The sequence below is a fragment of the Monodelphis domestica genome, chromosome 7 (assembly GCF_027887165.1).
Source record: "Monodelphis domestica isolate mMonDom1 chromosome 7, mMonDom1.pri, whole genome shotgun sequence".
Taxonomy (NCBI): Eukaryota; Metazoa; Chordata; class Mammalia; order Didelphimorphia; family Didelphidae; genus Monodelphis; species Monodelphis domestica.
The window spans coordinates 86,727,933-86,742,262 of NC_077233.1; the positions used below are offsets into that span (position 1 = coordinate 86,727,933).

The 14,330-nt window shown below is 38.9% G+C and overlaps 1 protein-coding gene across 9 annotated transcripts in view; it reads right to left on the reverse strand.

Annotated features, from left to right (window-relative positions):
- The window catches only part of PHF7 (PHD finger protein 7), a 44,549-nt gene extending 30,229 nt beyond the window's left edge, over nucleotides 1–14,320 (reverse strand). For 3 of the 9 annotated variants that reach the window (XM_056804965.1, XM_056804962.1, XM_056804969.1), the window contains exons 1-5: nucleotides 13,403–13,551; nucleotides 9,198–9,233; nucleotides 9,030–9,104; nucleotides 8,543–8,595; nucleotides 6,899–6,936 (exon numbers count right to left, since the gene is read on the reverse strand). In XM_056804965.1, the coding sequence (XP_056660943.1) occupies nucleotides 6,899–6,936; nucleotides 8,543–8,595; nucleotides 9,030–9,104; nucleotides 9,198–9,209 (178 nt within the window). In that variant the 5' untranslated portion in view covers nucleotides 9,210–9,233; nucleotides 13,403–13,551. Of the gene's footprint in view, nucleotides 1–6,898; nucleotides 6,937–8,542; nucleotides 8,596–9,029; nucleotides 9,234–13,402; nucleotides 13,552–13,671; nucleotides 13,958–14,250 lie in introns of those variants that run through there. The other 6 variants (XM_056804963.1, XM_056804964.1, XM_056804966.1 and 3 more) reach the window with 6 other exon arrangements.
- Nucleotides 14,321–14,330: the final 10 nt, after the last annotated feature.

Here is a 14,330-nt window from a genome sequence, read left to right on the forward strand (position 1 = left end):
GAGTTCTACTGTGACATGTTACATATACTTCACCCTTGCTGTGGTCTGACCCAATTATCTGCAGTCATTTAAAAGAGAAAGAGAGCAGTGTACCTTATGGTGGGAATATGCCAGGCACATCAGATACCATAAGCTAAGCCTGAAAAATGGTGCAGTGTGGGTAGTTGTTTATTAGATGGAGATCTCCCATTCCCACTGAGCCTTGTAGCAACTCTGGATAATGCTAAAGACACTCAAGTGTCATATCAGAAATAAGCTAGAGGGGACAGTTCTAAGACAGCTCTAAGCTCTAAGGTTCCAAGACAGAAGGTAAGGGTTTTAAAAAAAAAAGAAAGAAGTTAGAGAAGGAATAGATAGTATATAACAATATGTTGAACAAGAAACTGATAGGGTTTGTAGCAGGGGTTCCAGAAAGATTACTTTTGACCTTGGAAGATTGGGTAATAATTCAATTGAAGCTTCACAGGACTTTTGCCTAGCTGGTTGGCCAAGATGGTGTGGCAATGAGATGTTTTTTTCCTTTAAGTCTTTTGAAAGTAGGATGTGGAACTATTTCCTTAGGAAAGGAAAGACATTTGGGCATGTTTAATAAAGGTTCCAGAAACTAGAAGGGGGGAAATTAAGATTATGCATCTTGCTAGGATGAAAGAAGTTCACCCAGCTGGGAGTTTAAAAGCTATCTTTAATAAATTATGTAGTAAATATACTCTACTCTATAATGTGGAAAAGTTATTTTTTCACAGAAGTAATCTATTCATGGGAAGTTGGGTAGAAGATAATTTCTTTTGAAGGCAAGTCATTTTGGTAAATTATGTCACTTGGGGTAATTTCCATATATACATAGGTTAAATTCTTACCTTTTGCTTTAGAAGAGGTACTAAGTATGGGTTCCAAAGCAGAAAGAGTAAGTAACAGCTAGGCAATTGGGATTAAGTGACTTGCCTAGGGTCACGAAGCTAGGAAGTATCTTAGGTCACATTTGAACTCAGGTCCGACTCTAGGCCTGATGCTCTATCCACTGAGCCACCTACCTGCTCCAATTTCCATATTTTTTATTCTAGATTACTTGAAATGGCATTAAAAGGGTTGGATACTGAGGGAAAAGAAGTCAAGTCCCATCTGAGTGTCTGGGTTCTAGTGAGTGAACTGAAGCTGCTAAAGTTCAAGCTGCCACCTGGTGGCTTCCACAGCTACAGCCCCTCTAGCCCTAACTTTGGTGTCTCCGTATCAAGGTTAAATACAGCATCCGAAGAGTTTCACTGGTCATGTGTACATTGTTTGTAACCACATCAGATGACCAGTGAAACTCTTCAGATTTTTGCCATCATCAACTTCAAGTTGTATGTGCTTGTATGAGGTTCAATTTTTCTTGTTACCACCTTTAACCAATCGTTAATGCCATGTTTCAGGGCTGTAGATTTGTGTCCTTGGTCTGTAGTATACAACGTGCTCATGTGTACTTCAGGTTTATGTACTACATATTTTGTTTCCAGTTGAACTTGTGCTTACATACTCATGCAATTGCAATGAGAATGATATATCCTAGATACTCATCTGTATGGTTATTGGTATTTGGGAAAACTGATTGGTATACAATTATTTATGTATAATGTTCAGTCATGTCCAACTCTTTGTAACCCCATGGACCAAAGCATGTCAATCCTGGCCTTAGAGTTTTCTTGACAAAAGATGCCAGAGTAGATTGCCATTTTCTCCTCTGATGGATTAATGCAAACAGAGGTTAAGTGACTTGCCCAGGACCACAGAGCTATTAGGTATCTGTGGCTGGATTTGACTGCAGTCCAGTGCTCTACCCACTGAGCAACCTATCTGCATCCTTCATTTATGCAGATGTACCTTAAAATGCATGTTTACAGATGTCAGATGTCCTGTTATATCCTATATAACTTGTAGCAAATCCCTATTTTTATTGGTAAAAGATAAAGGAGCTGCTCAGAATAGCTATGACCCCAGATTTCTCTGAATGGTGCTTCCCAGTGACTTAAAGGAATAGAATACTTCATTTGTCCCCTCTGACCAAAGACTTAGTGTTCAGAGCCAAGGAAACTAGGGCTAGATCAGTCAGCTAGTTGGAGGATTAATGAGTGAGTAATGAAGGAGAGGGAAAAAAGGAAAGAAGATGAAGGACTGGTCATGTGTACACAAGCTCAGATCCCATCCCTGGGGCTGGGGTGAGGCATGCAATTATCATTCTCCTGTATCTACAAGGTGCCTGGGCAAGTGGGTAGAGCTTTGGTCTTATTCAGCTGAGTCAGAGTTATCAGCATGGTGTGACAAACTAGCACAAAGCACTGCTCAAAGTTGCAGCCAGATCCCCAAGCCATTTCTATGAGCTCCTCTCCTTTTCCATTGCATCAAGAGAGAGAGGGACAGAGAAAGTAAAGAGTTTGTGAAGAACAATAGAACTGCAGGTCATCCACTCCCATGAACACGGAAGTAGGAAAATAGAGGAAATCTGGTAGGGGTAGAAAATCTTAACTTTGGGAAGCAAGTGTTTCATTTTTCATATTTGTTTTACTTTCTAATTTAATTAAAAGTGATTTTCAGCAGCTAAAGAGTTTCTAATGGATGAGGAAAGAGCTAAAAGAAATAGAATCCAAGCCCTGAGAAGATTTATGGGGTAAATGGAAGGCAGTACTTGGTAGGCTGTCCAGTGCCTTACCCACATACTCCACTGCCAGTTAAAATAAACTGTTGTCTGTTTTACATAAACAACCTTGAAAGGAAACTGCTTCCAAAAATTTTTAATCACAAGATAAAAACGCGGAACAATCCTACTGAGAACAAGTAAAAAAGGAAGAAAAGAAGGCCTTTGTACCATTAGAATTAGGATCCAAAACATTGGAAAAATGGAGATTTGAACCCCAGACTTCAATCCCCAGAAGTCCTTGGTACTTCCCAGAATTCCCTATAATCTCACCTGAGTGAAATCACAATTAGTATTTAAACTGGCTGTAACACCTACTTCGGCCTCTTCCTCTTCTATGCTCTTCCTCTATTCGGACATTGAAAGATGTAGTGAGTAAGTTGTGAATGGGCTAATCAGCCCTAGGCATGTGGTTTATTATTTTGTATCCTTTATTTCTAATAATCTTTAATAAACCTCATAAAATATAATACTTTTATTACTAGAAACTAATTTAATTTTTACAACATGTGATCTTAAATTCTAAGATAATGGGTGAGATGAAGCACAAAAACAGCAGATAAATTCTTATTACCAATATTCTCCTTCGTGACTACTGAGTCTATATCCCAAAGAGATCAGAGATAGAAGAAAGGGAGTTACCTGTACAAAAACAAAAAAAAAAAAGAGAGAGAGCTCTTTTCATAGTGCCAAAGAATTGGAAACTGAAGGGGAGGAGGATGTCCATCAATTGGGGAATGGCTGAATAAGTTATGGCATATGGTTGTAATGATACACTATTGTGCTATAAGAAATGACAAACAGGATGAGTTAAGAAAAACCTGGACTTATATGAAGTGATACAAAGTGAAGTGAGCAGCAGAACCAGGAAAACAGTGTATGCAATAACAGAAATATTAGACAAAGATCAACTGTGAAGGACTGAATTAAACAAGGTCCCAAGATAACCTCAAGGGATTCATGATAAAAAATGCTATTCACAGCCAAAGAAGGAACTGTTGGAGTCTGACTGCAGATCAAAGCATGCCATCTTTTATTTTATTTCTGTCATGAGTTTTTTATTGTATGTGTGATGTCTTCTATCATGTCATAAGGAATATAGGGGGAAGTGGGGAAGGAGAGAATCTGAATCACAAAATGTCAGAAAACTATCAAAAATTGTTCCTACATGTAATTGAAAAAAAAATTTAAGTTAAAAAAAATTATGCTGAACAACCCTGGACTAGGTTTCTGATTTAATGAATTTCACATCCAAAGACACATTATTAAATACTTTCTGTGCTAAAGGTACTGTGCAAGACAATGGGGAAACACAAAGTGAAAAAAGTCCTTCCCCTCAAGAAGCTCAGGCTTTACTGGGAGAATACAAACACAATTGTTTGCATGTGACAATTTGAGGGAAATGGAATGAATACAAATAACCAAGGGGATTCAGACAGACTTTCCTGAAGACAAGGCATATAAAATGAGCCTTGAAGGAAATGAGGAGATTCCACAAGGTAGAGGTAAGGAAAGAGTACATTCTTGGTATGGGGGACAGCCTGCTGCACAAGGGCAGGGAGGTGGGAGCTGCAAGAAGGTCAGTTTAACTGATCCTGGGAAGATAAGCTGGAGTCATATCCTGAAAGATTTTCAGTGCCAAACTGAGGAGTCTGGGGTGTTTTAATTTCTAGGGGCTCAAATTTCTTAAGCATGGGAGTGGTATGGTCAGACCCAACTTTGGGAACATTATTGTGGCAGTTCTATAGAATCTGGATTGGAGAGAGGAGAGAAGCCACAAACCCAATCAAGCTGCCAGGGGGCAGCTGGGTGGCTCAGTGGATTGAGAGCCAGACCTAGAGATGGGAGGTCCTAGGTTCCAATCTGGCCTCAGACACTTCCCAGCTGTATGACCCCGGGCAAGTCACTTCACCACCATTGCCTAGCCCTTACCACTCTTCTGCCTTGGAGCCAATACACAGTATTGATTCCAAGACAGAATTTAAGGGTTAAAAAAAAAAGAGGCTACTACAATAGTAAAGATGTGAGAGAATGAGGATGTCAACTATGGTAGTGGCTTTGTGAGTAAATAAACAGGGATGGAAACAAGAGATAATGTGGAGATAGAAGCAAGAAGACTTGGAAACTGACCATGTGAGGCAGGGAATAAGGGAGGGGAAAAACTGAGGATGGTTGAAGTTGTGAACCTTGATAACTAGAAAGGCGATAACTCTCCAGAGAATTGGGGGCATTTGAAGGAATGGTAGCTTTGAGCAAGAGGAAGATAATTAATTCCATTTTGGACATGTTGATTTTAAGATGCCTATAGGACATTCCAGTGAAAATGTCCAGAAGATATTTAGCAAGAGAGGGCTGGGAGACTGAGCTAGATTATATAGATGAGTCATTTGTATGGAGATTATAATTGAACCCATGGAAGATGATGAGATCACCAAAAAAGAGGACACTCTGAGAAATGAGGAGAGAACAGGGCAGAGCTAGTCCATTTAAGGGCATCCATGGAGTAGTCCTGATTAATTAGGATGCTGATGATGACCCAGCTAAGGAGATTAAAAAGATGAATGTATATTTTCTGATTCTTGATTTTCTATTCAACTTTCTACAATGAAGGGATTCATAATTGGTTGTCTAGTCCCAGAAATCTAAATGGACCTTTTCTGATTCCCTTGTATATTGTTTTCAAAAAAATTTCCTATGGTATGTCCAAGCCTAAGTAATTGATTAAAATGGTTCAATATTTAGTAATATACCAAGTCTATTTCATGAAAATAGAGCAGATCATCAAGATAAATTTCTAAGACGGAAATGTTTAGGAAAGGGAAAAAATAGTAAGCTGATGCTGTTGAAAAAGTTTCTCTAAGAAAAAAAAGGCAACTTATTTTGAAATTATTTTAAATGTTATTCTTTTGCACAAAATAACCTTCCTCTTAGGCTAGAGAAACAAACAGGAGTCTTCAAAAAAAAACATGAAGTTTTGTCACAAATATAAATTTCTCCATTTATTGGGGGAAATTATTTGTGGTAAGTAGAAAAAACAGTTTTCTCTAACATTCAGCTTAACTGACATTTACATCACAAACAAATGAGTCATACGGGCAGATATAGCTATCTTGATTCTGAAAGTACTCTGAGGAAAGTTTTATTAGTTTCATTGAAATAAATCAGAAAATAGATACAAAAAATAACAAGTACACTAATCTCAAAAGTACCAATATGAAAATACAAAAAACAGGACTATTACAATGCAGCAACTATGTTTGGCTTTTAAAATGGTGTGTAGGCAATTATTTTCATTTATTTTACTTTATTAATTTATCCATTGAGTTTCTATAAGTCCAGTGATGATAGCCTTTGATAGACTAGAGATATAAAGACCTACACTTTTTAAAGTAACTCATTTAATATGTTGATTTTTATCTTGAAAACAACCTTGAAAAGACATAGCAATTGATATACAATGACTGCTGGGAGCCAATACCTTAAATGCTTTGTAGAGACAAATGAATCTACATAGTCCTGGATGGTATAATATCAAATATCTCAATAAGAACCTGAAAATACTGCTACTGTGACATATAATGCAGACTAAGTATACTTTCTGTATATCATTTAAATGGCTGATATTCTTAACCATACTGAAAAAATAAGCAAAGTCTTGCCAAATAAAAATGTATCTGTGTTTCAAAGGAGTAGAATGATTCATGGGTTAAAAAAAAGAAACATGAGAAAATCCACTAAACTAAACATCAAACCACTTAGATAATGGCTTAAAGTATGGACATCTGTTCAGAGTTCCATGTTGACAGAAAGTCAAACTAGTGCATCTTTATGAGTCATAGGATAAAGTATGAATTTTATATATTTATTTTATATATTTATTTCAGCCCTATAGTTATATAAAGTAAAACTAAAAAGATGCTGGATATAATTTTGTTCCAAATTGATTAAAGGTATGATAACAAAATTAAATTACCATTGATTTCTTTTTGGAAGTCAATTTTTCTCAATAAATACAATAGTCTTAAGAGCCAAGAATGGCAAAAAATAAACCAACAATAATTTAGATTCTGCAGATATTTCATTAGAAATGGAGAGCTTTAAGTATCAGGCACCTGTATTACTCCAATTCCGGAATCAGCAACATCAGACCTACTGAAATCATACATGATTACAGACTCACTGAATCTTATACAATCCTAGAAACAGCAATGATGATACTTTTAACCTTACCTGTAACTGCAGCATCATGTGAGAGATCTTTCAGAAAACTGAAATTAATAAAAACACACTTAAGATCTTCTCTTGCTAAAGAAAATTAATCTAATATGGCCACACTCTCAATAAAAAAAAAATAAACAAAACCAATTTGAACCAAGTAACAGTTTTGCTACAAGTAAAAGCTTGGCGGCTTAATTTATGAGAAAAGAATTTAGCTTTTCCTTTCATTATTAGAATTTTGTGTGTTCTTTGTAATGTGACCTTTTTTTTAACCCAAGAGAGATAAATGAAGCCTGAGTAATAGAGTCATATAGGTTAAACACAATTCAAAGATATAAAAATGGGGAAGGAAATTACAGAACATCTTTCTTATACTTTTATAGAGCTCTTTAATGTTTATTTTTAGTAATTTTTTCTAAAATAACTTGTTAGTTTCTGTTTAACAGTTTCAAATTGTAATTTGACTTGTGCCAGTTCTTGACTTTTTTTTGTTCTTGTACAAGTTGTCTTTTTGTTCATTTTATTAAGCACAGTGTTTAGGTAAGGACAAATTAAACATGAAACTGATAACTCTAGGGTTTTTTGTTAGTTACTTTTGGTACTATTTTTGCATCACAAATTACAAACTTGATTTAGGGGCTCTCTTTTATGTGTGTAGCTTACCCCAGGTACTAAAATGTTAAGACTGGCTAAAGTAGGAAGGGTAAATGTATCTTACTGATTAAGCATGGAAGGAATCAGAGGATTTGGAAAAAGGGTTATTATGGATAAAAAAAGATAGGGTGGTAGCTTTATATGAATTGATTTTATATTTTTTCTTTGTTACTGTTGCTTTTTTAAAATTTATCTGTTTTGCACCAGATTTGGAGTCAGAGAGTTCTGGGTTTGAATCCCACCTTTAATATTCATCGACTGTTGACTGGGTGAATCACTTAATATTTCTGTGACTCATGTTCCTCATCTGAAAGATATTAACTCATGGGTTACTGGAAGGAGCCAATTTACACACAATACTTTGTTAACCTTGAAGTGCTATGTTGTCAGTTATAATGATTGTATTTTTGAGCTAAAAATCATTATAGAGCTTTAGCTCTTAAGGAGCTTAGAACAAGTTGTTATTCTGGGAAGAAAGTGGGGTCAGTAGAATAAAATGTGAGATGTTATTCAAGTTTGAACTCTAGTAGAACTGGAACAATTCCTTTTTCTAACTTGCCTAAGTTTATCCTTTTTGTATAGCAGGGTAAAGTAAGAGATAAAGCGCAAGGAGATGATGTTAAAAATGCTTTGAGCTCCCTTAAATAATAGCTAACATCACAAAATACTGAAGAGTTTGCAAAGCTCTATATATAAATTATCACATGCAATCCTTCTAACATCCCTGTGAGGTAGATACTATCATTATCCCTATTTTAAAGATGAAGAAAATAAATCTCAGAGAATTTAAAGTGATTTCTCTGCCATCAGTCAATATGCATTTATTAAGCACCATGTGCTGGCTAACAAATACCAGAGGTAGAACTTAAATCCAAGACTTCCTAACTATAAATCCAGGACTCCACCACCACCCCACCACCCCCAATCATGCTGCTTTCAGCAGCCCTGACTTTCCAGGAAAAGGTAATTTTAAAAAAAGGACAGCCGCTCTGCCCATCTTACCAGGCCCTGAAGACTGCTGCATTTGTGCTGTCCACCAAGACATAACGGGACTTCTGTATAAAAAGGAAAAAGCATACAATGACCTTTGAGGTCCCCTTCTCTACTTTCTGTGGCTTTTCCCTTACCATCCCAACCACCATTTCAGAAATAAGACCAGAAACTATGAAGAATGTCATCATTTCTTTTCATATTTTTAGAAAATGCATGAAGTATATCTACTACCCACATGGTTTAATGCCCAGTATCCTCATAATTCTTCTTTTCTGCCCTACTCCCTCAATCTAAGGTTTGCCAACCTTCACAAAACAGACTAATTCACATTATGCTGAGCTACTGTCAGTTTCGAGGAGCAATAAGCCCTTTCCTTGTTTTCTGACTCTTATTATCCCTCTCCCCAATTCTACCCTCTGAAAAACTGCAAAATGAAGGATAATCCCCAGCCAACTAGACAAATAACTAATAATCCTCTGAAGTAGTCCAACTCTACCTCAGTCCTTCTGTCTTCCCCTTTCTGTTCACAATTCTCATTAACCACGGCTCCCCTTTCCAATCTGGAATCTCTCTGTAATTTTAAAAATAGACTCTTCCAGCTACAAATATTAACAAACTTCTGAGCAACTGTTCTCAGATCTCATGGAGGAATGAAATCCAGCACCTTCCAACACATGTGATCCCATCCTTGTTCATAATCCTGTAAGAATCAAAAATATAAAACCGTTACATTTTACATTATTATCTCATTTGATTTGTACAACACTGTGAAATAGAAAATATATCATTTCCATTCCACAGAGCAGGAAACCTAAATTTTAGATCTGTCCATGGCCACAGAACTAGTTAGCAGCAGAACCAGAACTTGAACTCAGGCTTACTGATCATAGATTCAATGTTCTTTCCACTTGACCACAATGCTTCCTCTACAAAGATAGTCGTTACTATATCAATTTCATTGTGAGAAACTACTGAAATAATCAAACTGTCCTTTTTTAATTGATCCAACTGACAGTTAACTGATTTTGTCCTGTAACTGCCTAAGTCACAATCCTTTGTCTTTGAACTTAGTACAGAAATTTAATTGTCCTGTCATGAGTTAAGCTTAGTAAAATCAAGTTCTCTTGTTAATCATTGTTCTACTCTTGTGTCAAGGAAATCTGTTATCCAAAAATAATCGGTCCACTATGTCTAACCTTGCAGGTAGACTCAATGAACATTTAGCCAGGGGAGGGAAGGAGGTGGTTGTTTCTAGTTCCTCATCCCCAATTTCCAATCAATTATACTGCCCTTGACTCTGTAATCAATCAAACTGATTTCATCATTTATGATGTTGAGCTATTTTATTTTTTTAAAAAGTTTTTAACCCTTACCTTCTGTCCTCAAACAAATCCTAAGCATGGGTTCCAAGGCAGAAGAGTAGACAATGGAGGTTAAGTAACATCCAGGGTATCCCAGCTAGGAAGTGTTTGAGGCTCTCTATCTCCAAGCCTGGCTTTATCCATGAGTCACCTAGCTGTTCCTGTTGTTGAGTTCTTTTAGCTAATTATAAATTGTTCCCTACCTACAAGGACCTATTCTTTGTTCTGAATTTCCCTAAAACCTACAAAATGTAGCCACTTCCCACCTGTCTTAACTTTGCTGAGAAAGCTGTAAATATATGCTTTACTAATAAATTGATTATGCTTATAACTTTGTGCCTCAGTTTACCTTTTCTTGACCTGAACACTATGGAATAAAAGGAAAATTCTTAGAGTTAAGGAAAAAATTCTAATGAGGAAGAAAAATAGGATTTATAGTAAAAAGACTGCTATAGATGAACAGGGTGTCAGAGACTGAATCATATCCTCACTTCACAGAACTCTTTCCCAGACAGAGCAAAATGGAAGTCCTGTGAAAAAAGGACCTGTCATGGGGCAGTTAGGTGGCACAGTGGATAGAGCTGGAACTGGGGTTGGGAGGTCCTGGGTTCAAATGTGGCCTTACTTCCTAGCTTTGTGACCCTGCACAAGTCACTTAACCCCCATTGCTTAGCCCTTACTTCTCTTCCACCTTGGAACCAATCCACAGTATTGATTTTAAGATGGAAGAACCCTTATCTTGTCTTAGAGTTGTTACTAAGACAGAAAGTGTTAAAAAAAAAAAAGACCTGCCACATACACACCGACCATCAAAGCTCATTTGTTGGAAATTCCAACCCCAAAATCAAGGGTTTTCTCCTTCTGTGAGAGGGGCATCTGATGTTGGTTTCAATTCTGGATGCAATAGTCTAAGATTTCATGTGATGAAACAAAGTATCTAGATGAAACTTGAATGGTGGAAGGCCTTGAGTCTGTTCTATGATGATCAACTGGGGGAATTGGGAATGTTTAGTCTGGAGAAAAGTTCAAGGAGACAAAATCACTGACTACAAGTATTTGAATACTGTTATACGGAAGCAGGATTATTTATTCTCTTTAGTTTCAGAGGACAGAACAATGGATTAAAATTCCTAACAATTAAAGCTGTCCAAGTGGATAGAATACCTTAAGAGGTAGATGGTTCTCCCTCTTTAAAGGTCTTCAAGTGAAGGCTGAATGAATACTTTTTAGGTAAATTAGGTAAATTTCTTTCATGGTTAAGTTAGATTAGATGGTTCCTGTGGTCCCTTCTAATTAAAATTGTGATTCTATGGATTCTGCTCCACAAAAAAATCTTAAGAACCCAGATGCCTTGACTTTTTTGTTACATACTGTTTCAGAGAACCACTAAATCAAATATTCAGAAAACATTTGAATAGTAGGCCAGTGAAAGAAATATCTTGACTCAGAAGTATTGGATCCCTACTTGTGTCTAGTTGGCTCAATTCAAATCCCACATCTTCCATGAAGCCATTTCCTATGAAGGAAATGAAAATCTCTTCTTCCTCTGACTTCTCATAACAGATTTATACCAACCCTAAACACTTCCTACACAGGCTTTTGTAGTGCAATTGTTTAAATGTCTTATATTCTCTACTATTTTGGAAGACTGAATAGGAGCCCTATCTTATTGAGCTTTTTATCACCCTCACCAGCACCTGTGAAATTTTTGCTTCATGGAGAGTTCAAGCCCACAAGAAAGGAATGGACAGGCCTCTTGGGAGAGTTAATTCCCTGTGATGAAGGATGGAGCCAAGTTATTAACTAAACCATTTCCTGGTTACTTCCTTACAACTGAGCTCAGACATCTAGCTAGTAACCAAACTTCCTCTTGATTCAAGTTAAAAGGAATGTCTCTGAAAACAAAATGAAAATTTCTTTATTTCCTTCAGCCCTTGACCCCCAATGTCAAAACAGAATAAGACTGTAATTTCCACATGTCAAGATGAATAGGGTAGAAGAAAGGGGAGGGAAGAGAAGAGACCAAACAAACCCTTGTTCCTGTATAACATCCCTACTGGAGCTTCTGAGGTATTATGTTGTAATGTTCTCTGACTACCTTCTGGGTGAATATTCTCTTCTGTATTCATACTCTATTATCTTTTAATTTAATTTTAGGTTAAAAAAACCCTTCCCTTCTGTTTTAGAATCAATAGAGTGTATTAGTTCCAGGGCAAAAGATGGTAAGGTACTGGAGTTAAGTGACTTGTCCAGGGTCACAGTTAAGAAGTGTCTAAGGCCAGATTTGAACCCAGCACCTCCTATCTTTAGGTTTGGTTTTCAATTCACTGAACCACCTAGCTGTCCCCAATACTCTATCATATTAATGGGAAACTTGCAATTGTATAATTAGCAATATTTCTGCCCCCAAACCATTATTATTAAATCAACTTTGCTCTGATGAAGACCAAAGTAATTTCATACACGCTGCTCTTTTCCAACATGTTTTCATATTGTTTCCATGTACACTTGCTGACACAATATCTTCTACCAACTCCTGAAGAGCACAATGGGGACATACAGAAAGACTGCATAGACTTTATATTTCTCAAGAACAAACTGGAAAATTTGGAAAAGGAAGAAAGATACTTATTAGGAACTGAAGCCTGTAAGATATACAGGTTCTTGGGGTAGCTAGATGACTCAGTGAATTGAGGGTCAGGTCTAGAGAGGGGAGATCCTGGGTTCAAATGTGGCCTCAGGCACTTCCTACTTGTATGAACCCTGGGCAAACCACTTAATCCCCATAGCCTAGCCCTATCAGTTCTTCTGCCAAGGAACCAAAATACATAAAGTGGAAGATTAGGCCTAAAAAAAAAAAAAAGATTATATAGAGCCTGTCAAATGAATTCAAGCAGTGGATGAGTGGCACACCAATTGTTGGGGGAAGGGGGAGGAGGTTTTAATCTGTACCAGTTAAAGACAGCTAGACCAAATTCTTTTGCATTTTCAGTGGGAATATCAGAGGATGACACAAATGTCCCAAAACTTTAGCTGCTAAAATTTCATGCAAACTTCTAACCTGAAAAGTTACATTCCTTCCCCCTTGAGTAACAGCTCTTTTCCAAAAACAGCCTTATGATAATTTAACCTCTTTTTAAATTTGATAACAAAAAAACTGATGTAAATCCACAGGCTTTTAAAAAATGGATTATTTACAAAACATTGGGTATTTCTTAGAGAAATACCATAATTGCCAATAGATGCTAATCAACAAAGAGTACAGAAATGCCAATTTTTCGAACTGAGCAAAATGCAACAAAATAGTCCAAGGTCCCTCTAACTTTAACAACTTTAATAGTTGTTCTTCCAGGGCCAACTGGGAAGCAGGAGAGGGTTGATCGGGGAAGAGGGCGATTTTTCAGATTATTTTACTTTAACAAGTAAATTCCTTGCGGGGAAGAACGGTTTCTTTTTTGTCTGTATCACCGCGGCTTAGCAGAGTCACTAGCACACAGTAGGCGCTTACCAACTGCTCGAGTGTTTCTTGGCTTCCTGCCGGCCTCCCCCCCTCCCTTAGTCATTCCCGGAATCCGCCTTTCTACTCTGGCATCTCCTTTCCCTTGTTTATGCCACGATGGGGAAACGGAGGGTCTCCGAGATCGAAGAGCTGGGTTCAAGCGATGCCTCTGGCACACTAGAGAACTCCAGGTGCCCGCAGTGCAGGGGAGTGAGGGGTGTTTCCACACCAGAGTTCGGGGCACACGCGCGCAGACATACACATACACACACACACACACGTGTCTTGTTTCCTTCCTCTGGGCGCCCCAGTTCCCTCGTCTTGGGTCTGGCGGGGTTTCCTCTACCTCCAAGGGCCTCACTGCCACCCGCGCACGGGCTGCTCCAGACCCCCGCCGCCGCGTCTCGCGCTGGCTAGCCGTAGGCCCCGACCCCGGCCCGCCAAGCCTCTGCCCCCGCCCTTAGCAGCCCCGCCGCCAGCTGCAGGGAGGGGCCGCTCGGGCGGGCGATGGGTCAGCCAACGGCCAGTAACGGCCGCGAGCCCGCTCGGCCCAGGCCCCGCCTTCGATGGGGCGGAGGCTGGGCAGCAGGGTGTCCGAGGGCGGGTTCATGAGTTCCCCCAACGGCCAGTAACGGCGGCGAGCCCGGGCCGGCGGGCACGCGCAGTGCCCGCACCCCTCCCACCTCCCCGCCACCCACTGGAGGGGAAGGCGGGGGGGCCGACGGCGGGGCGGGGAAGCGCCCTCACAAGCTCTCCGGGAAAGAGGCGCGGGCGACGTCGGCGGCGAGCACGTCTGGGCGTTGCGAGTTCGCGCAGCACCTCCTCCCGCCCACCCACCTGCCCACATGCCCTCCTACCTTCCGGCGTAGTCGTAAGAAGCTGTGAGTGCGCGGTGTCGCGCTGAGATGATGTTGCTGGCGCCGCGTCGCGTCGCGCG